The sequence below is a fragment of the Corticium candelabrum genome, chromosome 8 (assembly GCF_963422355.1).
Source record: "Corticium candelabrum chromosome 8, ooCorCand1.1, whole genome shotgun sequence".
Classification (NCBI taxonomy): domain Eukaryota; kingdom Metazoa; phylum Porifera; class Homoscleromorpha; order Homosclerophorida; family Plakinidae; genus Corticium; species Corticium candelabrum.
The window spans coordinates 2,232,166-2,258,737 of record NC_085092.1 but is presented as its reverse complement, the minus strand read 5'-3'; the positions used below and the strand labels follow the sequence as shown (position 1 = coordinate 2,258,737).

At 41.1% G+C, this 26,572-nt stretch overlaps 2 protein-coding genes across 2 annotated transcripts in view; both read left to right on the top strand.

The window, feature by feature from the left end:
* The first annotated feature begins 11 nt into the window (after positions 1 to 11).
* On the top strand, positions 12 to 15,604 carry LOC134183455 (uncharacterized). The gene is made up of 8 exons (XM_062650998.1): positions 12 to 576; positions 631 to 869; positions 2,739 to 2,816; positions 2,876 to 3,048; positions 7,322 to 7,364; positions 12,959 to 13,138; positions 13,965 to 14,088; positions 14,150 to 15,604. The coding sequence occupies exons 1-8, from the start codon at positions 84 to 86 to the stop codon at positions 14,311 to 14,313; spliced, it is 1,494 nt and encodes a 497-aa protein (XP_062506982.1). The 5' UTR covers positions 12 to 83; the 3' UTR covers positions 14,314 to 15,604.
* Positions 15,605 to 23,774: 8,170 nt separating this feature from the next.
* Positions 23,775 to 26,572, top strand: part of LOC134183052 (uncharacterized) — a 6,057-nt gene continuing 3,259 nt past the window's right edge. Inside the window, exon 1 of the mRNA XM_062650498.1 lies at positions 23,775 to 26,572. This exon is cut by the window's right edge and continues 1,319 nt beyond it. The gene's annotated coding sequence lies outside the window, so the exon portion shown is untranslated.

The following is a 26,572-nucleotide window of genomic DNA, read 5'->3' as shown; positions in this document are numbered from 1 at the left end:
GCATGACTAGCTCCATCCAGTCCGAGAGTTCAAGCGATATCTTTCTCACCTATGATCGAAATGTTCGTAAACAAGCAGCCGAAATGGCAGGTGTAACCACTGTTGCCATTACCTCATGCGACAGCGCAGAGTTCCGATCTGCACCAACGCAAATGCAAAAAATTGAACCGACCAAGCCTGGCATAGAGTTCGGACATTACCACAGGATCGGAGAACAAGCAATGCCATCTCTGTTGTCTCAAACTGTTGAGATGATGGATGACTGCGATGGTGGGACGACACACCGTGTACAACAGTTGCGGTCTCTCGTGGCTGGACCGATTGAGCAGTCACAGCTTCTCTCTAAAGAAGACGCCGGTCGTTCAAGTTTGAACGCCGGCAAGCACTCTAATGTTAGCGTACATCGATTCAGAAATTATTATTTTGAGACGTCACGTGAACGGCAAATGTCTATGAATTCACATCCGGGAGAGAATGCTATGGAAGAAGTGAATAGTGAGCATGTCCCTATGGAAATCTTACAGGAAGTAAAATTGCCATCAGAATGTATAACAGCTACGCATGAGGAGCAAGAAAGTGAGATTGTGTCTCATAGTAGAGACTATTTGATTTCATCAACTGTATTTGTAGGAGGTAGACAAGTTCCATCCATGGAGGACTTCAGTAGTAATACTAATGATCAGACCCATATGGAGGTAGCGAAGGAAGTCGAATCGTCATTCAAATATACGGCTGCTGGACATTGGGAGCAAGGAAGCAAGAGTGTGTATTATAAAGATGTGGCAGTGATTTCAACAACTGCAGGAATCTCATGTTGTGAAATTGGCATTCCAAGAGTTCAACCAGTTTTTAAGCAGTCAACTAATGAAGTATGTTGGCATAAGTTTGTGTGTAGTGTTGTGATGATGAGTTTCGACATATATAGTAGAAAGAGGCTGGCAGGCAGGAATGAAAGTTATAAGTATTAGACAAGGGAACAGCATAAATGACAAAACAAGATAGACATATTGTTGCTGTTACTGCTATTCTTTGTACAGACGAAGTGTTGATGATAATGCTTTTGTCTACTAGGTGACTTTTATATATACACTACAAGTATCAATGTAGCTACAGTACTAGCATATGAAAAATTAGAATGTTCAAAGTCTAGCTTTGTTGTGATATTTTGCATACTGCATAACCGGTTATTTCTGCTATCATCATATTTCTGTGAATTCTGCAAAGAAATCACGAAGAGCACAAATAGAATTCGCAGATATTTAGGCCTATCCTCGGAGTCCCAGGAAGTCACTGTTCCAACACATGTACGTGGGTGTACAGTAACTGCCTTCCTGGTTGAAACGCAGAAATTTAATTTGCAGTAATTAAGACTTGTCTAAATGTTCAAATTGCAGTAATTTAAGACCGCAGAAATAACCGGTTATACGGTATGAGCGTAATATGGTAGTCTTTTGACTAAGTTGAGTTTTATGTAATTGCGTACTCTGAAGAAGCTGCACAGTTGTTTTAGGAGCAATCAAATAACCACTGGCACAAGTCAGTCTGATGGGAAAATTTATGTATGTATGATGTAATGTATGTGCTTGTAGTTGCAGATGTAGGGTAGTGAAACATCTGTCACTATGTGTGACTATGTAGCAATAAAACAGTGATGAAAACCTCATACAAAATTATACAATTAAGTTAATTGTTCTATTCTCGGTGAATTTTTGGGCAGCACACGATCTACCAAGTGTTCCACTTTCCGGACAGCTGTAAACTTTGACAGTGTCGTCAAATTTGAGTTTCTTGTATTGAGAATGACATATGTTTGGTTAGCGCTGTGGTAATTCTGATTGGTATTTGTATATTTAATTATACATAATTGAATTGACAAGCAACGCTTTGATCTCAAGACCTTTGCTGTCGTAGTAGTTGTAGATTCTATTAGAACTAATGTGTAGCTGAATTTAGCAGATATCTTTTCTATTCATTTAATTATGAGTAGATGATATGTAGTCATAAGCTGGGTTTACAATATGACGTTAGCAAGGATGCTAGCGACGACGCTCAGGCAGGCGTCATATTGTAAACACTCGCACGTCGTGTCACGAGCGTCGTCAGCATTCAAGTTCAACTCTAGCGTCCAAACCGGAAGTGCCCTAGCGTCTACGGGGAAGCACGTGCCTTTTGTCGACAAACCAGAGATTATATTTGGGAGAGAAATAACCGGAAGTAGTCTATGGAAGAGAAGCCTACTGAGTGTGTATACGTATAGGTACAGCTGCTTGTGGCAGAGCAAGTCACGGTAGCTTGTAGATTCGAGGCGAAAGAAAATCACTTGGAAAAATGTGTTGAAAAAACCGGGCTCCCAGCAGCAGGCTGCCAAGAATGTGGAAGTGTCTCTGCGACAACTTGGTGCAGGAGGAAATGAAAACCAAATCACAGACTTTTGTATCCATGGTATACGATTATGATGAGCATGCGTATAGTGGCTCATCGCTGACACTCATCAAATGACATTGTAACTGGTACAGTGTCAGCGTCAGCATTTTGACACCTACTCGGCGTCCTCGCCAACATCCTCGCAAGCGTCGTCAACGTCATATTGTAAACCAGGCTTAATCGTGAATAGGCAGAGTAGTTGGTACAGTACACAGATGAGCAACGAACAAGTGTGCAAACGGATTTACAGACGTACTGATTTATGAGTTTAGATTGAAAGACATTTAATAAACACTACCTTTTTCCTGTAATAGGTTACCTTTGTTGAAGCAATGTTGTCTCATGCTTCAGAGTGTAAGAATTCATTGTGTCTGTTTCCTGAGTGTCATAAGGTGTGTAGCAGATGCACTCCATATTATGGATTGTCCTTGATGTTGTTATGGGTGTACAGATGAAAGCAGAAATTGCTCATTGCTTACAACATGATTTGTTAAGAAATTACAAGAAATGTGATCGCTGCACTTCTGTCGGAAGTGTTAGTATTTATCATTATCGTACTTGCTTTGTTCCATCATGTTCCTTTTTCTTTTGCAACATTTTGAAAGCCAGGTTAAACAAACAAAGGTATTAACACTGTGAAGTCAATTTACATTGATGTTCAGCAGAAATGTGCTGTATTTTTGGAATGTATACAAAATAATCTCTGCAATTGCAGACATTGGTGGATGCATGGTTTGGGTTAGTAACTTAGCAAATGCTTCTATTTGTGCTGGCAGTCAAAATGAAAATGAAATTACTCAAAAGTTTTAATAGTCAGTTGTACTAGAATACACTCCTTTTATGGATTTGTACATACTATTGCTTGCGTACTTGAATTATGGGACAATTTGAATATTCTTGAGCAGACAATAGAACATGGATAATGGTAGTGTTTTATAGACACACACACACAAACACACACACACACACACACACACACACACACACACACACACACACACACACACACACACACACACACACACATTGTTGAATCTTGAACCTTGAACCTTGAGTTGTCCATCCTTTGATGATAATTGTGTCCTTTACAGACAAATAACAGAAATAAAAAGGTAGTTTGTACTTCAGTGGTTAGGAATAACTAATACCACAAAATTGAGAATGTCTTGTTTGATCTCCTTTTCTCTGAAAACGTCTTCCACATTGACATTGAAACAAGCAGTCTCTCAGTCGATACATGTATGTTTCCTGTTGCCAACGCTCTTGTTGCTTCCTTATCAATACACTTCTTCCATGTATTCCTATTCTGTGATAACTTATAGCAGTCTTTCTCCGAAATTTCCCAGCGTCTGAGATCTGATAGAACTACATCTCGCTATCTTCTCTTGGCACCGTGACAGGGTCTCTTTGAATGTAACTTACCAAAGAGTATCTGTTTTGGGCTCTGACTGTCATTCACACGTGCTACATGACCAAGCCAACGAAGGCAATGTTTTGCTAGCATGTCTGACATTTTTTCTTCCATGCCCAAATCTTCTGCTAGCTGACGTGATGAAATTCTCTCCTGCCACTGCTGGTGTCTTGTGACTCCCACAATAGATCTAACACAACGATTATGAAATGTTTCCAAACGCCTCAAATTTTGTGACTTCACCATGCAAGTCTCTGATCAGTACAATAGTATGGGCATAACCACTGCTTTGTATATGGATCTTTTTGTATCTACAGATAGAGTTCTATTATGAAAAATTGACTGTTGCAAACATCCAAAAGCTTTTGATGCTTTACCAATGCGAACGGAAACTTCTTCTCCAATTTCACAATCTGTAGAGATGCAGCTCCAAGATATGTAAAGTGTTGACTATTTCAATGACATCTCCATTGACTTGTACCGGTTCTGCTTCACCTCCAGCCAGGGACAATCATTGTCCAAAACCATGCCCTTAGTTTTTCTAAACTGACATTCACACCCCAGTCTTGTGCTGTTACAGTAAATGAATTTGTGGTGAACTCAAATTCTTCTCTAGACATGGCATAGATTGCCACTTTGTCTACAAACTGAGATTTTGTCACCACGGCAGCAGAGAGACGACTTTGGCAGTTCTGTCTCCAACTAGCTTTCTGCCACATTTATAGTTCAGGCACACTCCTGCTTGAGGACACCTCTGCTGGTAGTCTCTGACTACAGCATTGAAGTAGAGATTGAACAAGGTAGGTGTAAGCACACATCCTTGTCGAAGACCATTGCAAATGTATCATACTAGTGGTTTCATCTCCAACCCTGACTTCTGCTTTCATTCCATCATGAAATGATTTAATAACATTGAGCATAATCGATGGAATGCCATATTTTTCAAGTACCTTCCAAACAGCAAGACGAGGCACAGAGTCGTAGTTCTTTTCAAGTCTATAAATAGAGTATACCAAGATGAGTTGTGCTGTCTTGCTTTCTCAATGAGTTGTCTTGCAACAAAAATCATGTCCACACAACCACCTCCCTGTCAGAAACTGCACTGTGAGTCTAGCAACTTTTCTTCAACTACTTTCTGAAGACGATCTTGAATAATTCTCACACAAACTTTACCAACGGTGTCCAACAAGCTGATACCTCTCCAGTTGTCGCAGTGATGAAGATTCCCTTTTTTGGGAATAGGAACGACCTCTGCATCTTTCCTATCAGAAAATATACAGCCTGATGTTTCCACACCATTCAATAACCTTTTTTGTAACCCTTCACTACTAAAAGCTATCAGCTCCGGTAAGATTCCAGTCTTACCCCCAGCTTCACCAACTTCATACATTGTAAGGCAGACTCAAATTCTTCATTTGTGAGCACCTCATCTAGCTCCAGCTGAACTTGACAGGCTGGCATGCGATTTATAACCACCTGTCTGAATTCAGTTTATATTTAGGACTCTCTGGAAATGTCGGAACCATCCTTCTCTAGTTTCTTCAGTATCTTTTATCAAATTATCATTTTCGTCATAGATAGCATTGGATCTAGTTGGTTTTCTACCAGCCTGAGTCATTTGTAATTTCCTTATACAGTCCCACCTTGTTCTATCATCCTTCACTGCCTTTTCCGCAAGACTAGCTGTGTTCATGATCCACGTATTCTTCTCTTTGTCCACAGCTTGTTTGATCTGTCGCTGGTGCTGACGAAACGTCATTAATTAGCAGTTGTTTCCCTCTGCAAGAGCTGTTCATAGGCAATATTCTTCATACTGATGAGGGCTGTAAGAATGTCCAAGTTCTCTATAAACCAATCTAGTTGCTTTCTTCGCCTCGACCAATTGAGGATTCTGCAGATGCAATAATACATGACTTGAGGGTGTTCCAGTTCTGGTCAGCTGATTCCACTGAAGAAAAAGGTCTTTCATTCAAAGAATTTGTCAGTTTCTCACTGTATTTTTTCCTAATTAATAGGTCTCGCAATCTATGACCAGCAATTGGGATGGGCCTACCACCTGACTGTGATTGAAACCTTCTTGTCTAGTCTAATAGTTGCTCTGAACAATGAGTGATCAGTCCAGCAATTAGCACCTTTCACAACTCCAGCATCAATGCAAAATCTTCTCTGATCCCAATGTGTCAGGACATAGTGAATAGTATACCAATTCTTGGTTGCAGGATGCATCCAGGTTCCCATATTCCTGGGTTTTTTGAAACCATGTATTCAGACTTGTAAGCTAATTTAGCTCACAAAACTGTAACAGATCTTCCCCAGCTTGATTTCGTTGGTTGGAATCAAGATCTCGTTTGTCAACCCTAGCATTGAAATCTCCCAGAATCAATAGAAAAGCCGAAATAGGAATGCTGTCTAACGTATCCTGCAGTGAGTCATAAAAGGTTTTTTTTTAGTTGATACTGAAGCTTGGTAAGTAGGGGCATAGACAGATATGATGGACATGCAGCCTCCATACCTAGATCTCATATCCTGCATCCCACACAAGAAGCATCTAATTTCAAACGAGCTATTATAGTGCGTGAGTTTACGGCATTCCACACTTCTCCTGATTTCCAAGCTGCTGTTGCTTTCTCATCCAAGACCACACTAACTCCTTCAGTACGAAAACACTGATCATCAGCTGAAGGCACTACTCTTCTAGAGTGCAAGAGAGTACATCCAACCGAACACCAGGCATCCTTGTCAAACTATTTAGTCTCTTGAATTCCAGCGATTGAAATTCCAAATTTTTAAACTCCTTGATCATCAGATCAAGCTTTCTGTCTACTGAGTTACTGCTCTTCAATGTAACACCATTTGTATCCTTCTGCAAAGCCTTTCTGCATACACGAATGTCTCCCGAATCAACAAGTGAACGCTTGTTCCAAGTAGCAACAGAAAAACCGTTGCTCCTATCACGATGACTAAGATGAACATATTGACGTAGAAGTGTTTTTCGATGTTTTGACATACTCTCCGTTTGTAACTGAACTTTTCTGTTATTCTCTCTTGTGCATAAATACCACCGCCTTAGCTTGCAAGACCAAGGGGGGAATAGCAGTCACACCTTGGTTGCTTGAATGACACGGAATGTAAAGACCAAGTCAGCTCTTAGCCATGTTAATGAACACGTTACCAGGGTACACCATGAGGAGGTGGCTGACAAATGTACCACACACGCACACGCACACACACACACACACACACACACACACACACACACACACACACACACACACACACACACACACACACCATGAAATGGAAGCATGAACACACATATAATATGGATTATTGAGGAGCATATAGTAGTGCAGTAGTATATTTCTGATAGACGATGTAGATGGAGTGTTGGAATCAACAGTTGTTTTTGTTTGTGTTCTAGATGGTGTAATTAAGTTTGATGTTTCGCTCATGCATTGCTAAGAAGTTTTGTTTGTTTATCTACAGAACTGATGATGACCTTGTCTGCCCTCACAACATAGTTTACAAGGTGTGTCTGTGTCCATGTGTGTCCTTGTCTGTGAAGGTTTGCGTCTGTGTGTGTGTGTGCGCCTGTGTCCGTGTATATCTGTATCCGTGTGTGTGTGTGTGTGTGTGTGTGTGTGTGTGTGTGTGTGTGTGTGTGTGTGTGTGTGTGTGTGTGTGCATGCGTGCATGTGTGTGTGTGTGTGTGTGTGTGTGTGTGTGTGTGTGTGTGTGCATGCGTGCATGTGTGTGTGTGTGTGTGTGTGTGTGTGTGTGTGTGTGTGTGTGTGTGTGTGTGTGTGTGTGTGTGTGTGTGTGTGTGTGTGACTGTGTGTGTGTGTGTGTGTGACTGTGTGTGTGTGTGTGTGTGTGTGTGTGTGTGTGTGTGTGTGTGACTGTGTGTGTGTGTGTGTGTGTGTGTGTGTGTGTGTGTGTGTGTGTGTGTTGGCAAATAACACCTTGAGGCGGACGGGTTATGCTTGGTTAAGCGCTAAGGGTATGTCAGTTCATCCAGGAACTCCAAATAGTGCCAGATGCAGATGCCTTGTCTAATACTAGGCAGAGGGAGCTATCTTTGGATATGCGACATTTGAAAGTGGAACTCGTATGCAAAAACAAGTTGCTCTTGAAAAATAGCCTTGCTTTCGAGAAGTTCAGCGGTACACCTTAGTTGCTAAAAGTGACTCCGTAAAGGAGAAATTGCATTTAAATGCTCCCAGATGAAGAAGGCACATGAGGCATGACAACGGACTTCCTGGATGCATCGCGTTTTGTATTGGCAAAATCTTGATTAGCGCAACACGACTTTCTACATCAATTCGCCTGGTTGGGACAACACTTGAACATTCACCTTCACTGTGAGGTAAGTGCCGCTTCATAACAACAATGAGAGGAAACACTGGAGGCATTCGTTATAACTTCTCATGCGCATAGGTCTGGAACTTTGAGGAAACACGTCATTAGCCTCGAACTTCCATACCAGAGAGCGCACAAAGCACGAGACTCTAGTCTTGACCAGAGCCATATATTGGTCTGGACTAAAATGATACTAAAATGATTTTGGAAGTACTTATAAATAAGTGATGCTAAATGGTTACAGACATGTACTGCATGCCTGTGACAACTCCCTGTCGTCCCAGAAGGGGCTGCCAGAGAAAGCAAACAAAATGTCTCCCTCTTCAAAACCTAAAGCACTGGATTTGTCAAGACATTTCGTGTGGATTCTTGTCAGATATGAACTGACTTCCTAATTATAATTAGCAGTGTGAATGAGTGTGCGCTAAAGGATGGCTTAATCATAGTTAATTAACCTAATCATAGTTGGTCCAACTGTCAGTGTGAACACGCTCTAAGTTACACTGTCACCCATCGAGGAGTGCGCTAGCACTTCCTACATAGGGATGGTGCCAATAGTTAATATTAACGCAAATTGGCACTCTGGGATAGCATAGCTCTGAAATGCTTTAATAAAATGCCACAATTTTATATCATCTTGGGTGGCTATGCAAGAGCCATGACTTTTGACCATCACTTTCGTGCTGGAAAGTTAGGACAATATTGGGACGTTTTTCACAGTGAAGTTTGGCCACGTCGTTTGCTACACCTTTTCTCTGTGTGTGACTTAGGTGTACATGCACGTGTGACTTAGATGTGCATACATGAACCAACTTGCCACTTTCATGGATTTTTGATGTTTTTGCTTAATTCACAGGATCTTTGTGGGATCTATGCTTCACCGTTCTTTGCATGTTATTTGAAACACACATCGGTTTACTTGCGAGGTCTGTCATAAGCAGTGTTCATGTTTAGTTTCTCGGTTGGTTTATACTGTCTGGTGCAGAAAACGGGCACATATGTGTGATAGAGACTGTTCTTTTAGCTGGCAGAAGAGAAAGTGCCGATAATACAAGCCGATTGACAGATAAGGTTTCTTGTCTAATGGTTGCCATATTTTGTTATCAAATTGCAATGCCATCTGGAGGGAAGAAGAAACGGGCACGCAGAAAACAAGAGTATGTAGCTACTGTAAATACACAAATTTTCATATGCATTTTATTTTCGTATTGTTCATTCAGCTCCTAAATGTACTAAATTAAAATGCATACTAAATTTTTTTGAATGACAAACTTTAATTACGAGATCCACCTGAACAATACACTGGTTTTACAACGGCAGAAACCAAAATGCAACTTTCCATGTACTACGTGTCCAGTTTGCAACGTTACGATGTCACTCAACTCAAACTGTTTCTGAAAGTACACTGTACTCTGACAGACATTTAGCAACGGCATAAAAAGAAGATGAACCAGACAGTTGATGTTCTTGTTTCAGTGACAGTTCGTTTTTGAATTACTCCTAATGCGCACCTCAACACTACGCTTTGGTTGATGACGCAGCTGCTGTCTCGCAAGGCATGCAAGTAATTTAGGTCATCGCCAGTCTAAGAAGAAGGCGTTTGCCGTGACCTTTTTCTGCTAGTTTACCATTTCCTCAGGCCGTCGGTTCAATACTAATATAGTAACTCTTCGATATGCATTGTTGATAGATTGAACCGTTGAATTTTGTGATCTTGTGATTCAACAATTTTTGCAAATGAGCACGTGTCTCCTTAAATTAGTGCAGATTCTTCAGCGACTCGGACAGTGGTCAGCCTAGTTTTGGAGTTGTAGACGTGGTATTGTCCTTTCTTCCTGCACTTAGCTACTGAGTGATCTTGATCCGGAGCTTTATCTACGCCATAATTCACAACTGCGAATGTTCTCTTGTTGGATCTCAGATGCTGCTGCTCGTGATCTCCTTGGTAGTGGTAGTGGCTCTTTTGATCTTTTGACGTAAGCCAAGCATGGATGCCACTTTGCTTTAGCTTAGAACTCATAAATCACGTATGCTGATGCACATAGAATAAATCAGTTAATGTACTAGTGTGCTTTAAAATTTGTCCGGTAATGCTCGTATGGAAATAAGATGTGTACATGAAGGTCTTCTCGTCAAATGTATGAAAAGTCACGTACGAAAATTTGTGGATTTACAGTATTACCAAGTTCATCAAAATGAAATTGTAGCAGCCCAAGAATATCATGGGACTAGTCACAGATGGCTAGCAGCCTTGTAAGCCTATCATGAGGCTCATCCGTATGAAATGAAAGGCTAGCATATTTTAGAAGGTATTTTGAAAGAAACAATCATAGCTCAAATACAAGACAAGCAATGCTCAATAAACCAATATACATGTTGCTCAGGTGGCCAGGAAATTCTAGTCAATGATAGTGAGGGTATGCTAAGGTAGTTGAGGGATTTAGGAAACATTGTCATCATAATCCTTATGTTTCCTGAACACAGGCTTTCTTTTGTGGATTGCTGCTAAATGGTTGCTAAGCGCTAAAAGGTTGCTAAGCCAAACTCTCCAGGTGCGGAAGCTGCCTACCAATGTAATAGCCTTGGTGTCATTACAATTAATTGGTATGGTGATGAAGGTGAAATGGTACCCAAATCATGTGTGATGTGTGTCCGAACAGTGGTTAGATGTGTATTGAATTGATTGCAGGCAGTTCCCATTCCTGATGAGTTGTCAAAACTTTGTACATGGGGATCAAAAACGAAAGTTATGTGACAGCTCGTTTATTACAGACCCACTCCCCAGTCAGCCCTATATTTGTGTGTGATGCCTAAAACAACGTGGTTGAACATTATACTCTTCCAATACTGTAGATAAACATTTGCCACTCTAAACCATCACTGATGTGGCTATGTATATCAATATTCACGGCCAACATTTTGAGGTTGTCTTAGATGTCATAAAGATACTGTTGACATTGTGAGAACATAGTTGTACTGTTTTGTTTCACTAACTCTTATAATAGTTTACAGATTGAAGGACCACAAAGTTGTACTAGAAAGGGAAGTAACAAGTTGCAACAGATGATGTTGATTAATTATTTGTTTTACAAACTAGCTTGTGTACTAATAACAATGCCTGGTACTAATAAAGCTTTATTTTAGTATTAGAGTAGCAGTAATGACGTAGCAATTTAGTAATTTTCAAATATACTACGATCTATAGCGATGTTTCTATTTAAAAGACAGGAACAAGAATGCAAAAATATTTATGTGATATATTCTATAGCTAGTGCTTGAAGAAGTAGGGGTTGAAACAGAGAAGTAGTCATACATCTGAAACCAATCTTCCACAATTAAATCCTTACTTCACTCATGTTTGCTTCAATGTGGCTGCTTGGATAGCAGTGAAGTAGGGATTTAATTGTGGGAGATTGGTTTCAGATGTATGACTACTTGTTTGTGAAAGTTTCGACCCCTACTCTTTGAAGCACTAGCTTAAAGTAAGCAGCCATCCCTACTTTGTTTTTCTTTATCATGTAAAGGGTTATTCATAAATTATCAACATTTACTCAAGCATATAAAGCGTACACTAGGGGGAGAGGGTAGAAGTAGTTGTACGCTTTTGGGACGGAGTATAAAATGTCGATGATTTCTATTGGTTCAAAAGTAGATATGAAGTGATGCTGAAGTCAGGATATTGCATTTACACGGTATGAGTGTTCTATCGACGTTTGTAACTATTCCACGCAAGTGTGTATGACGTGTATAGCACGCTCTAAATATTCATTTAAGTGTTTGAAGTGTACATGGTGTGGGACGGTAGGTACGCTACCGTAGGTATGCTGCGGTAGGTACTAAAACAGACCTGTCTAAGAGACCTTGCGCTGTTCATCAAGCACCGACGAACAGGTACAAGCAGTTTGTGAACGCTTTTGTCTTTGCCAGCCCATCTTTGTCTCGCGAGAAGGCTGTGCGTAGAGTGAAACGACAATAAAATACTGCTGGCCAGAACGACGAAATGTGCATATTGATCTTATTTAATTATTTTAATTATTTTAATACCATGGTACATTAGAAATAGCTTCACATGACCAACAGTTTATAGGGGAGGGGAGGGGTATGCAGAAAAGAGTGTTCTTTGTATGCAGTAAATGTTGAAAATTATGGATGACCCTTAAATATTTTTGCATTTTTGTATAAATGCAAGCACCACTAATGCAGTGGTAATCTGATTATAACTCACTTGCCTTTCTAATTGACTACCCACGTGTAAGCAGCGCTTGACACTGTTATAGAAGTTGCAAGAAGCAAATGACTAGTCAAACAAGAGTAGACTAGGTTGCCTTTGCCAACAAATTACAAGCATTCAGTTACTCGCCTGTTGTGCAAAATGGTCTTATTGTGGATCCCTGTGTGTGTGTGTGTGTGTGTGTGTGTGTGTGTGTGTGTGTGTGTGTGTGTGTGTGTGTGTGTGCGTGCATGCGTGCGTGTGTGCGTGCGTGCGTGCGTGCATGTGTGCATGCGTGCGTGCGTGCGTGTGTGTGTGTGTGAACATGCATGCATGCATGCGTGTGTGTGTGTGCATGTGTGTGCGTGTGTGTGCATATGTGTGTGCGTGTGTGTGTGTGTGTGTGTGTGTGCATGTGTGTGTGTGTGTGTGTGTGTGTGTGTGTGTGTGTGCGTGCATGTGTGGGTGGGTGTGTGTACATTTACATTTAACAATATTGTAAGTGACTTTTTGTTGGCAACTCACATGTTCTGTGTGCATTGCTTGTTTCTTAGGATTCTATAATCACTTTCAGAATAGAGTCTTTCATTGAGAATGTTCATTACTCTGTCATTACTGCAAAAGTAGTAGGCCATGGACAAAATGGCAATGTGTGTGAAGTGGAGTTGTTACAATCAATATATGAGAACCACGCTCGTCATATAATGCAAGAACAAAAGATTTGCATGAAGAAGGTTTAGTTGCAACTGCCTTTGGTTGTGTTTCCACTAGCACTTGTACCAGTTTAACTTAACAACTGGAGCGCTTTCTTTATTCTCTACCAACTAATTCAGTTGTGGGGCTCAACCAACCTCCACCAGCTAATCTATTAAATGGCTGGATTAGTTGGTTGAGCTTCACTGATTCTGGTTGAAGACATAAAGAAATGCTATCTCACCCAGTAGAGGTCCTCAATCAGATTATCTGGTGGCGAATAAAGAAATGCGCTCGTGGTTTAAGCTAAACTGGTTTAAAGATTGACCTGTTTTCACCTGCACTAAGTCAGTTACATTCTAAACATTTCCTAAACCAGGTTTCAGTAGGTTTAGCAAGTAGTTTAGATTTAACTGTTACGCGACAGCATGTCTGCTTGAAGGCTTCTGGCAATGTTGTATCTGCTGCACTACTACACTCTATTGTGGGTATGGGATAGCCTCAAAAGATGGAAGTGTTATCAAAGAAGGGGAGAAAGCAGCCATTGGATGTACGTAGATGCTGAATTTGGAGTCTCAGTGATAACTACTGTTGCTTTGACTCGGCGACAGGGCAGCCCAATGTATCACAGCAAGTGTCATTCCAGGAATACTGTGCCATATTGCAAAATTGATTTATCCAGATATCTTACACATCTCGGATGTCTAGTTCCTTGTAGTGGAAACAGTCGCTTTCTTCAACTGGTATAGTTTATGTACTCGTTTAATTAAGCTGAACTAGTTTGACGTGAAGCTAGTGGAAACACGACCTTTAAGTCAAATCTTTGCTTATATGCCATTTTCTTTATTGAATTTATTTATTTTGCAGTGCAAATATCGTGCAGAAGAGATAGAAATTGTGGCTGCTGTGAGAGGTCATTCCAATATCATTAAAACTCTGCTTATTGTACAGTCAAATGATCAGATGCTTGTTTTTATGCCAAAAGTTAAGTGTGAGTTCTCTGTCATGTGATCTGCTATTTGAATTGCCTCTTACTTGAATTTGGTGTTTAGGTTCACTATTGGAATGGAAGAATAGGTTAGATAATGAGAAGAAAAATCCATCTGTGTTAGATGTTTTTGATGTGGCAAATGACGTAACACATGGACTTACTTTTATTCATTCACATGGAATTGTTCATCGAGATATTAAAGGTGAGTTTATTTCATTAGAATAGCATGGGTGGATACATAGTACAGCTGTTTGTGCTGATTCAGAATTTTATTTGTTGTAATCTTTTATAATTCAGGTATCTGTCTGAATGTTGCTTTTTATCTGTTTCTTTTGTGTTTGTGTCTCTGTCTGTTTCCTGTTCTATTATGGAAGTGCTGTTGTAAGAGCATTGCTAGAAGTGCCAGAATGATAAGTAGTGAGAGCATGGAGGGTATCAGTATTTTTTAGGTATGATAATCAACTTTGTAGCTTTCGTGTTGAATGAACCAGAGAGAATTTGAGCTCGAGGATGTTGCTTCTGCACCTGAGAGAGTAGTGATTGTATAGCAATGGAAAACAAGAAGGGGCCCAACGGGTCTCCTTGATGTACTCCTTACAACTGGAGCATGACAGTTCTATGGCCATTAGTATACACAAGTGAGCTGACAGGACCATACATATTAAGACCATGTGGATACAAGTCCAGAAAATGATTGCATACTTGCTGTAACATGTGTTGTGAACTAATCGAATTGAAAGCATTCTTAAAGGAACATTTCGGACACATGCGTTAGTATATTGCGCCCCGTATACACCATTGATTGTTGGTTACCGACAATCAAATTAAGACATTTGACACATTTGCAGAACGACATATGCTTATGTATGCTTTTAACTGATTAGATGATAAATTCTATGACGTTTGTAACTTTTTTCAATCGGGACTCCAACTTCTAGAATATCTACCCTAGATCGCAGTTTGCAAAGCGTTCTGTTTGGTTCAGTAGTTGAAACACTTGTGCACGACTTACTCATACTTCTCAGACAGGTAACACTTTTCTATCTTGACGCTGAAGATGGTTTTCTCGCCATCACGTGTAACATCATGTGACATCGACAACAATCCGTGATTCCGTAGAAGCGCGGTGGACGCCGAAACAGATCCAGATGGCAAAATAGATCTGGACGCCGATACTGCTCGCCTCCTTATCCTTTTGCTAGTGTTCATGTGCGACGGACTATTTATGAACAGTTGTTTTTACCACACACCGAAGAGGCCTGCCGTAAAAACTAGACTCAACTGTAACTTTCCATTGCAGTTGTTGTCACTTCCATCAGCCCATGCAGCCATTGCTTCTTTGCCGCAAATGTACATTAGCGCACGTCTCTAAAATGTTGCGTTAACACAAATCTCCGAAATGTCTCTTTAACGTCTCATTTTGAAATTACCCAATCTGGGTGTTCTTCAATCAAAGCTTGAGCCTGATGAACTATAAGCTCAACTCCACCATCATTTACATTTCCTAGAAATTCCTATCAGCCAAAGACTGGTTTTCTAGGGGTTTTGTTAATTCATGTGATAATTCATGTGATAATTCATGTGATAATTATTCATGCAAAAAGTGAATGAACAAGATACAAAAACATGTAAATGTATTTTAGTAGGATAGGCTCGAGTGTCCAGCCAGTTGTCTCCCCACGTGGAGAAAGACCAGCTGGAGACACTTGCCACTCAAAGGAAACCGCCGACTCTCTATCCTTCAATTAGGATTTTACAAGTTTGGTTAGTGTTTGTGCGTGTACTGTATGTGCATTGACAATAATTGCTGATAGCAATGCCCATCGCTATTGGCTCTCTGCTAATGGCTTTGTAACTGAGTAGTCAATTGCTTTTACTGTTTGATATCACATTTTGTTAGCGTGTGATCTACACCTGCATGTCATCTTCTCCTTGTCTTCCTTTTGTTACTTTGAGGAATAGGCAGCGCATGCAAAACAACTTCTAGTCGCTCAGGGTGTCTTACGTTACATGCATTGAACGAGTAAACCATTTACACAGTGTGGTATTTGCACTCAACACAGAGCAACATGCAGAGCTATGATTTGCGTATGTTGCGGTCAACCTTTGGGTGACTTGTGTGGTAAGCTTTGAGTCTAGTGCTTTTAGAACAAGAGACAGACAACAAGAAGATCTGGAAAGAGTCAAGCTGTTGTTTGTAGACTTGGATGGCAACGTGTCGAGACTGCAGGCACTTACGTCAGAGCGAAATTATGTTAGCAAGGAGCCAATAGCGACGTGCTTCCCTATCGAGGATGCACAAACATTGAACAGCACTCTGATTGGAGGATAGGGAGTCGGCGTTTTGTTTGAGTGGCAAATGTCCCTAGCTGGTCCTTCTCTTCCACAGGGCGGGACGACCGGCTGAACAGTTGAGCCTATTTAGTAGGATGGCTACACAAACTAGCAAAAAGCGAACAAACAAGTGTGGATGGTTTAATACTGCACCAAATTGAGACTAACTCATTATTATAGAAAATTGTACACCGTATCAGATAGCTGTGGCACCCTCAATTTGGTACAGCATTGAACCATCCACACTTGTTTGCTCGTTTTTGCCTTCTAAAATACATTTATAATGTTTGTATATCTTGTTAATCACAATCGTTAACTTTATACAAGCGTAAAATTGAAAAAGGCAGTCAATGAACAAAGTTTTGAATTTCTCTATCAATATGAAGTTATCAAAGTTAAACTTTGACAACTTGCCCAACTTTCTAAAATTTACGCAAGTGTTGCAATAGTGTACAACAACAGACTGTTGTTTTTGTCTGTCTTGAAAGACTGCTTCATTGCTTCTTCATTTTATCTTTTGACTTTCTTGAGATCTTGCAGCTGTTGAGGTATTCTTCAAAATATAAGTATTCAGTATTTGTGGATCTAGCTATGTGTACGATGTGTGTCATGTTTGCAGTGCAGTTGAGCTTGTAATATATTTGAGTACAATACTTACGTAATTAATACCCCACCCCATGGTTGGCTAGCATCAAAGGTAAACTAGGGGATGGAACTTTACTCAAAACCTGACACCTGGAGGTGTTAATTGGTGGAAGTAATTAACTTAATCAATTGACAAGTAATTAACCACCTGACAAGCCATCCATAGTGGACGACCGCAGTCACAAGGTAAAATGAAGAATCTAATCATTTAAATCTGAGTCACTAAAACCTTCAAACTCGGAATCTGATTCAGAGTCACTAAATAGCAAGCTTGCTGCCTCTTGTCTCGTCTCTGCTTCATCTAGTGGAAAGTGATCTAATAACTCATCATCTTGTAATCCATCCATAGTGTTGGAGATTCCACAGCAGAGAAATGATTTCACAATTGTATCTGGTAAAATGGATGACCATGCTTCGGAAATCCAGTTGATTACTTGCTGCCGTGACTGATGCACTCTAGCTGTGCCTCTCAGGTTATCAAATGCCCATCATTCCCACAAATGATGCATATTCGACTGAAATGGCTTATTGATTGAAACATCTAGTGGTGGTGCGAGGCTAGTACACCCACCTGGAACATAGACGAGATCAGTTTTCTTATCTTCTGCATACTCTCTCACCTCTTCCGTTTTGTGCACTCTGTACTCATCTAGTTATAAGGAGACGTCGAACATCGTCTTCAGGATTACCCCACACCCTTCTAATCCAAAGGGCCATTGTTTCTCTAGTCATCCAACTGCTCTTTGACGCAGTTACAAGGACATTAGCTGGAATCATCAAATGGCGCCTCACTCGTGGACAGATTGCACCTGTTGGCTCCTTGAATATGACAAGTGCCGGCAGCTTGCGCCCGCTAGCTGTAATTGTAAGAGCAACAGTGCAGCCTTTCTTCTGGTAACTGTTACCTCGTACTCTTATGGTCTTTTCACCACGAACATTGTTGGTAACGGTAGCAACACTGTCGTAGCGAATCATTGTCTCATCCATGTTTGGCAAAATTCAAGAAGGTCATCTTGATAATGCTCCAGAAGGGCTTGAGACTCATTCGTTTTACGCCGTAGTCCTACATTAAAGTGTTGCTTCCACCTGGCAAGCCATCCATTGCTTGCTTTAAATCCTACAGTGTTTAGTTCTGCAGCAACTCGCTTTGCTTCGTCTATCAGTGCGACGTTAGAAACTGCCAGGCCAAAGTTTCGCCTCTCTTGCAAAAAGTCATACACCCGGTCATCAAGCTGTACACTTAATCGTTCACGTTCGTCATGCATCTTTCTTGCTTTCTTTCCTTTCGGAGTTGCTTCGTGTCGCTTTGGCTCCTCGTACTTTGCATTCCAGTCCCGCACACACTTCCTGTCAATGCTAAATTGGTTGGCGGTTTTTGACACCACCGAGGCATTGCCTCGATGCAATTCAACAATGCTGATCTTGTATTCAACAGTGAAGCTACGATATCTCTTGGCATAGCTGCCTAGAACACGTTGCCAAATGCGTAGGCAATTAAAGAAGCTAGTCTATATAGAAAGCGCCAATTATCACCAGCTAAAGAACAAAAAGGTGTGAAAATCTTAGGACCTGGACCAAAGGTGGGGATGGGACTTTTCTCGAGGCCTGGGGTATTAATCGCGTCAGTACGGTATAGCAAATCAGAACACAACGCAATACAAGAATTAAGCATAACAACAAGTAGAAATACAACGTGACGTCTGTTCTCCAGCAGCCAGTATATTCGCTAAACCCGGATATATCAGTCAACTATTTACCCAAGTCCCGTATATTTCATCTTCCCTCATTTCAAACATAGTCTTTCCTCTACTGTGGCGATTAGTCTTGTGTAGCCAGACTCTTTCCGCCGTTTCATACTTCCGGGTAAAAATGGGTCTGGTGAACAGTCTTTGATGTCGCTGTGTTGCCACATACTGTAAATGTGGAAATTTTCACATGGTTAAAATTTTTGCTATTTTTGTCATTGACACATTTTTTGCAAAATAAACTCCACACAAAGTTTACAAAGGTGTGGCCCATTCCTCACGTGACATTGTATTGTATTCACTCTCTCGTTTTCTCTTGCTGTCAGCCCTCTTAGGGTGACCTTCTTGAATCGGCACACAATCATTTGCTGCCTTAACTGTCTTAGAAGGTAGACAGGACGTCAGAAGGTTGCGGTAGACACGTTCTTCACTCTGCCTCCTCACTCTGCCTCCCCACTCTGCCTCCCCACTCTGCCTCCCCACTCCGCCTCCCCACTCTACCTCCACACTCTGCCTCCCCACTCTGCCTCCCCACTCTGCCTCCCCCCTCTCCCCCTCTTTGCATAGCCAATCAGCAGTGCCATACGTGTAGACCACATGATGGATGAATACCAGGTGACATGCATCACACCATGAAAATTTACCCCGCAAATTGGTCCACGATGCACAAAAGATGTGAAAATTTAACCCACGAAAATTTCAACATTTACAGAAGCTAGAAATCAGCTATCTAAATACCAGATTTGGTTTCTCAAATGCTTCACTAAATACCAGATTGGTATGCATGCAGTGCAATCTTATCTCAATTAGCTTCTCTTGTTTGTAGAGAACAGCTCAAAGACTACTGCTGGAGTCATTGCTGTTTGTGAAATCTGCATGTCTACAGCAGCAATTAAACGCAGCCACAGGAATGTTGCTGTCGACAGGCTTCAATCTCATGCAGTCATGATCGATCGACATTGTACAAAGCGTTGTGCGCTCGTGTCACAACGGAAACTGAATGGGAACATACTGGATGGATGCCAACATACTCAATGCTGTCTGCTGTTTGACGTCCAAACCGACAGCAGACAGTCCAGAGAGAGCGATATATCTGGAAGGACTTGAAGCTGACATCATCGAAACAAAATGTGTCGTTTTTCTGTGTTTGGGTATCATCTCGTGTGTTTGTGCATTTTTACATCAACTATGTTCGCATCCGTCCAATACGTTTGCATTCAGTCTTCGTTGTGACACGAGCGCACAACATATGATGTCGATCATGACAGACTGTATGAGATCGAAGCATGTCGACGGTAATGTTTCCATGGCCGCGTTTAATTGCTGCTATAGACATGCAGATTTCACAACAGCAACGACTTTGGCTGTAGTCTTTGAGTTGTTTTCTGCAAAACAAGAGAAGGTAATTGAGATAGGATTGCACTACTTGCAAACCAATCTGGTCTTTAGTAAAACGTTTAAGAAACCAAAACTGGTATTCGGATAGTAGAGAAACCAAATCTGGTATGTAGGTACTTGATTTCTGGCTATGCAGCAACACAGCGACATCAAAGGCTGTTCACCAGACCCATTCTTGCCCGGAAGTATGACGCAGCGGAAAGGGTCTGGCTGCACGAGACTATGTGGCGATTTTACTAATTGTCCATATCGTGTTCGCATTTCTTTATGTTGTTCAGACCTGACCAGGGTTTCTCTATGATGTTCAGACCTGACCAGGTTTTTTATGTTCTTCAGACCTGACCGGGGTTTGTGGTGCCTGTTGATGGTTACTATTAGTTCTTGATGATCTCTCTGCGTCTCCACCAATTCAGGGTTTAATCGAAGGCCATGATGATTTTTCTTAAAGTACCCCCTGATTCAGTCACCACACAGTATGATCTTGGTTGGCTGTATCTCGCTATCCACTATTACAGGTACATTCCACTCCCCGCCTATCTGATCATGCACCAACACCCTAGTTCCTGGTTCCACGTCTGGTAAGGATTGCAGTCCATGTCTTCTGTTATATTCTGACGCCTGCTCTGCTTTGGTAGTCTTGTCTTTCTCTCTTACTGAAGACTTATCCACCAACTGTGGAATCAATTGACTAGCAATAGTTGGCATGGTTGTCTGCAACTTCCTCCCCATTAACAATTGACCAGGAGACACTCCAGTGGCTTCATGTTCTGTAGCTCTATATGCAGACTATCCCAAGTGTGGATCTTCTCCTGCATGTCAGGCCTTCTTAGTCAGGGCTTGTCCCCACAGTCTTTTCTGCAGTCTGTTTTCTTGTGGGTGTCTAAGGGATGATGTTACTTGCATAAACTGATAAGTCCTGCTGAAGTTCTTAAAGTCCTCACTTACAAACTGTGGTCCGTTATCTGTGGCCAGTACATTGGGAATCCCAAATCGTGAAAAAATACCGTTCAGCGCCAATATGATATCTGTTGATTTATTTCCAGTGAGCTGTTTAACTTGTGGATACCTCGAGTAATAGTCAACAACATCTACAAATGTATCTTTTCCACTTCGAATAAATCCGCACCCAATCTTTCCCAAGGTTTTCCTGGCATTGGAGTGCTAGAGAGTGGCTCGTTCCTCTGCTCACTTGCAAATCTTGCACACGTCATACAGTTGAAAACTGTTAACTCTAACTGGCTAGTCATTTGCGGCCACCACACTGACAGTCATGCTCGTTTTTGATCTTTGCTATTCCCAAATGCCCATCATGTGCCAGCTTAAGCATCTCCTTTCTCATAGACTTGGGAAAAACTATCTGATGTCTTCTCAACACTAAACCGTCAACCACAGTCAATAAAGTCTTATGGCTCCAAAAGGGATGAACAGAAGCAGCAACTTGTGTAACACGATTTGACCATCCTGCATTGACAGCCTAGGTCCTTGATCAACTCTTGCGTCTCTAAATGTTGACGTGTTGCCTGCTTAATCCTCAGTAGACCATCTTTTGATGCTGATAATGCATCTCTAATTCCCTCAACGTGTTCCTTAACAGTCTTTTTTATCAGCTTGTCCACCATGCTATCTACATTAGAAAAACTTTGTGGTCGTCTAGACAACGCTGCAGCTACTTGCAACTCTCTCCCAGGAACACAGACAACTTGAAAGTTAAATTTCATCATTAGTATCTTAAAGGGGAACTCTCACCAAATACTAAAACTTGTTGAAAGAAAGATACAAGGCCTAGTATCTTTCTGCAGGAAGCTTATGGTCCAGCCAGCCACAAAAGCAGAGAATGGGCAACGAGTTGTTCAAACGATTCCCTGTATGTAGCACAAAGTGTTACTCTCTCTGTCCTCGTTTGGAAGTAACTACTTTAAATTTAACCATACGAAGTGCTCCTAACGCACCTAAAATGCAGCGAGACATGATCTATGAACTAATCTAAGAAGGGTTTCCTTTTGAGGCTCCATGGTTATATTGACACAGTTGATACTTGTGTGATAAGTTTGGGGTCCCAGTTTGCTTTAGTCAGTAAATCACAACATCCCACCATATATCTCACGATCCTTACCTTGAAAAGTGCACAAGTATCGGTCTTCCTTGCTAACCAGCAATCAGAGTTATGCTCATGCCACCCATGTTCTAAACACGCCCACACAGGTAATTTAATGCTTTATTTCTTCGTTATGATAAACGTCTGCAGTAACCAGTTGCAAACGGTTATGTCATGAAGTGACAGCTTTCATCTGAGAGATTGTTGATTTTGGTGACAGTTCTCCTTTAAAACATTGAATCCGCAGAAGGCTCTGGTCTTAAAGCCTGGTTTACAATATGATGCTGACGACACTCGTGAGAACGCTGGTGAAGATGCCGAGTAGATGTCAACATGCTGACGCTGACATTGTATCATTTACAATATCATTTGATGAGTGTCAGTGACGATCCGCTATGCGCTTGCTCATCATAATCGTATACCATGAATATGAAAGTCTGTGATTTGGTTTTTATTTCCTCTCGCACCAAGTTGTCGCAGAGACATTTCCACATTTTTGGCAGTGTGCTGCTGGGAGCCCGGTTTCTTCCGATACGTTTTCCAAGCATTTTTCTTGCGCTGTCACATCTATAAGCTATCGTGACTTGATCTGGCACAAGCAGCTGTACCTATGCCTATACACTTTCGATAAGGTTGTCTTTCATAGTTTACTTTGGTTATTTCACTCCCGGATTTGATTTCTGATTTGTTGAAAAAAAGGCACATGCTTTCGGTAGTCGCTAGAGCACTTCCGGTTTGGACGCTAGAGTTGATCTTGAATCAACTCTAGCGAGCGCGTCAGTGACGCTGACAATGCTGATGATGCTCGTGATGCGACGTGTAAGTGTTTGTAATATGATGTCTGCTTGAGCATCATTGCCAGCGTCCTTGCTAGCGTCGTGAGCATCGTCAGCATCATATTGTAAACCAGGTTCTAGATCAATTCTAGCGTCGGTGACGCTGACATACTGATGACGCGCGTGATGTGACGTGTAAGTGTTTGTAATATGATGCCTGCTTGAGTGTCATTGCTAGCGTCCTCACCAGCGTCCCTGCTAGCGTCATCAGCGTCGTATTGTAGTCCCGGCTTTAGTCTTACTCAGTCCGTCAGCCAACATCCCTTTTCTAGCGTGCCGGTCCACACCCTTGCATATAGCTCCACGTGCTCCGCCACGACGAAATACGCATTGTATTGCAATACATAAGATTAAGACTCTTCGGCAGTCCTGGAAGGCATGTGTTACATAGTATGACATACGGGCTCGTTGTTCGAACACCTGCAAAGTCAACAGTGCAATTTGAGACCTTGTTTGGGGAGAGGAAAGTTGCATGGTGAACGCCATGCTAAGCCGGAAGTGGCAACTCAACTACACACTGCAACACCATTGAGTTGACACACCACTAGACGCCTTTCTCACTAGAAGCTTGTCTACCGTGCTATCATCGTACGGTGTTGTCAGAAAACTAAATTCTTTGAGACGGCCGTGTGCTCACACTTACGAATGCCACTTGTTGTAATCACCTTGCATTACCGCTGATGCTAATGCCAGAATCGGCAGTGACTGTAAATGTAAGGCTACTGTACACTGTACAACTTGTCAAACTACTTGCTAGCGTATTCTACTGTTTAGCTTCTGGCTAACTAGATGTTGATCTGTCTTGAAAAGAATTGTCTGATGTAATACTCAACGCATGTCTGTATCACAGCAACAAATTAGACTACTGAACGTGTGTAGTACAGTATATATTGATTGTGCAACAATTAGTCAACTAATCAATTAATTTAATAACTATCTATTAATAATAACTGTAGTTACTTGCCTTATAATTATTGGAAAATTGATCTCATTTGCTTATACTTGTAGTACATTTACTCACTATTCCTCTAGTAAGAGTCTCTCTGATGAATTTATGGTCATGTGATAGTGATATTTTGATAATAATTAATACTATGAGTGATTATTGTTTATATTTGTGACACAAGCAGCAGTTTGGGTTGATTTGATTTCAAGAGCAGCCACTACCCACTGTTTCAACTCTTCTTTCAATTTTCTGGATCTCTGCAGTGGTGCCACATCTAGCACAAGACTGGCAATCTCTTCCAGGATGAACAGTTTCTCCACTTTTTCTCTTCCCCATATTAGATGCATATGCAGAGTAGGTATAAAATGCATGAACAAACAGTTCAGCCTCTACACTTCTTCAACATCAATCCCCTTGACTCCTTATATTATCAAAACACTTACAACTATCAGCAAACTCGAAAATCAATTTGATAAAGTTACAGAAGAACAGAACAAGAGAACACTAAGAACTCATACAAAGAAGTAAAGGAATACCGTAACTCGTTGAAAACAGCACTCAGTGCAAAGAAATCTCAACAGAGTAGCGATATCCCAGCTTATAAGACTGCTGAGGCGCAAAACCGTGGTTTCTACTTGACGATTCTTACTCCCATTACTACACAGTGCGTCAAGTTTGGGGTCATAAACCTCCCGTGTTTGTAGATGCACACCAGATTTTAGAATGCAGTAAAACGTAATCACATGCCCTCGTTACAATTTACTAGATTGTTGGTGAAAAATGCCAAGAGACGGCAGTGTGCTCAAAAAAATGCCGAGATGCTACCACGTGATTAGTCACAAATACGCAGTCTATCGTCAGTTTTATTGGATAAGACTTAGCCAATACGTTGTCCTTGACATGCACATCGTCTACATGCACATCTTCTACAGACAGTGATCTTCGTCCTAGTGTCCTTCTTTCCAGTAGATTTCCAAATGCAACCTCGCCTAGAAAGTCAGAAAGTTCCCGGATATAAAAAAATAAATTCTAGCCGCACCCCCCGCAAAACCAAGCCTTGGCTGACGGACTGTACTTGTTCAAATTAGCGACTAAAGATTTATGGTCTGTTTCAATTGCCAACAGTTCATCTTGACCTAACAGAAATTATTGAAATCGGTCACATCCCCAAACCAAGCCAATGCTTTGTATTCAAGTTGTGAAAATCGTTTTCCTTAATCTGTCAACGTTCTTGATGCATACATAACTGGTGCTTTCTTCCATCTGATTGAATTTGCAGCAATGCATCACCCAGACCATACGATGAGGCATCAGCCAAGAAGATTGTTTTAGCTGCAGCACTATGAAATGCTAAAACTGGTGCTTGAACAACCATTTGCTTTAAATCTGACAAACACTTTTCATGCTCAACTGTCCAGGTCCAGTCTGTATCCTCATGGAGCGGGTTTCTCAGTGAACCTGCTTTTTTTGTGATCAAGCTCACGCAAAAACTTGGCCAAATAACTAAACATTCTCAAAATAGTGCATAATTGATCTATATTTGTCAGACTTCCTAGTGAAGTTACTGCACTAATCTTGTCTGGATCAGATTTTAAACGTTTGTTAGACAAAACCTGACCAAAAAATTAACTTCTTTCTTACGGAGCTGGCATTTTCTTATATTCAATTTTATTCCGTTGGTCTTACATTTCTTTAAACCTGCCTTAGTCATTGATCATGCTCCTCTTCATTTACACCCCATACCATGATGTCATCTTATAAAACAATTACAACCCTCTATCCCTGCCAAGATCTGTCTCATCACTCTCTGAAAAATTTGGGACCAGAGGTAATGCCAAATGGCAATCTCAGACATCGGAAACGTTCAAATGGTGTAATAAAAATTGTTAGTAATGAGCTGCTTTTATTTAAAGGAGTCTGCCAAAATCTTGATTCAGCATCAAGAGTTGTAAACCACTTAGCACCTTGCATCTTAGTAAAAATCTCCTCCACCACAGGAATTGTGAATTGTTCACGTCTTATAGACTTTGTTGAGCTCACTGAAGTCAATACACACTTTTACATGACCATTCTTCTCGAGAACTGGCACCATGGATGCAACTCAATCTGTCGGTTCAACCACTTCTTGAATAATTCCCATCTTCTGTATTCTTCTAAGTCAATTTTTTAAATTTTGGCAACAACGGAAGGTTTAAAAGTTGAGGAGCAAAGACTGAATACGGAACAGTACTTTCTTTCAATTCGATTTGATAGACATGATCTTTAGGAGTCCTGGAGTACCAAACACAGAAGAAGAAGAATCTTTCAGAACTGATTCCTTTACAATCTGATTCTCATTTCTATCTACTTCAGCATCTCATTTGATCAATCCTAGTTTTTGACATACATTCAGTCCCAGTACTGGTGAAGCTGTTGCTGGCATAGTGTAAAGCTGCAAAATGGCGAGATGTTCCATTCTCCTCCTGACACAAGCATTGTCCATCTA

What these genes read in the sequence shown, in the direction of transcription:
- LOC134183455 (XM_062650998.1), top strand. Translation starts at nt 84, where the DNA reads ATGGCAGGTGTAACCACTGTTGCCATTACCTCATGCGACAGCGCAGAG. An exon ending in TGTTTCCTGAGTGTCATAAG is followed by an intron (nt 2,817 to 2,875) that starts GTGTGTAGCAGA and finishes ATGGGTGTACAG; the next exon opens with ATGAAAGCAGAAATTGCTCA. An exon ending in CTCACAACATAGTTTACAAG is followed by an intron (nt 7,365 to 12,958) that starts GTGTGTCTGTGT and finishes CTTGTTTCTTAG; the next exon opens with GATTCTATAATCACTTTCAG.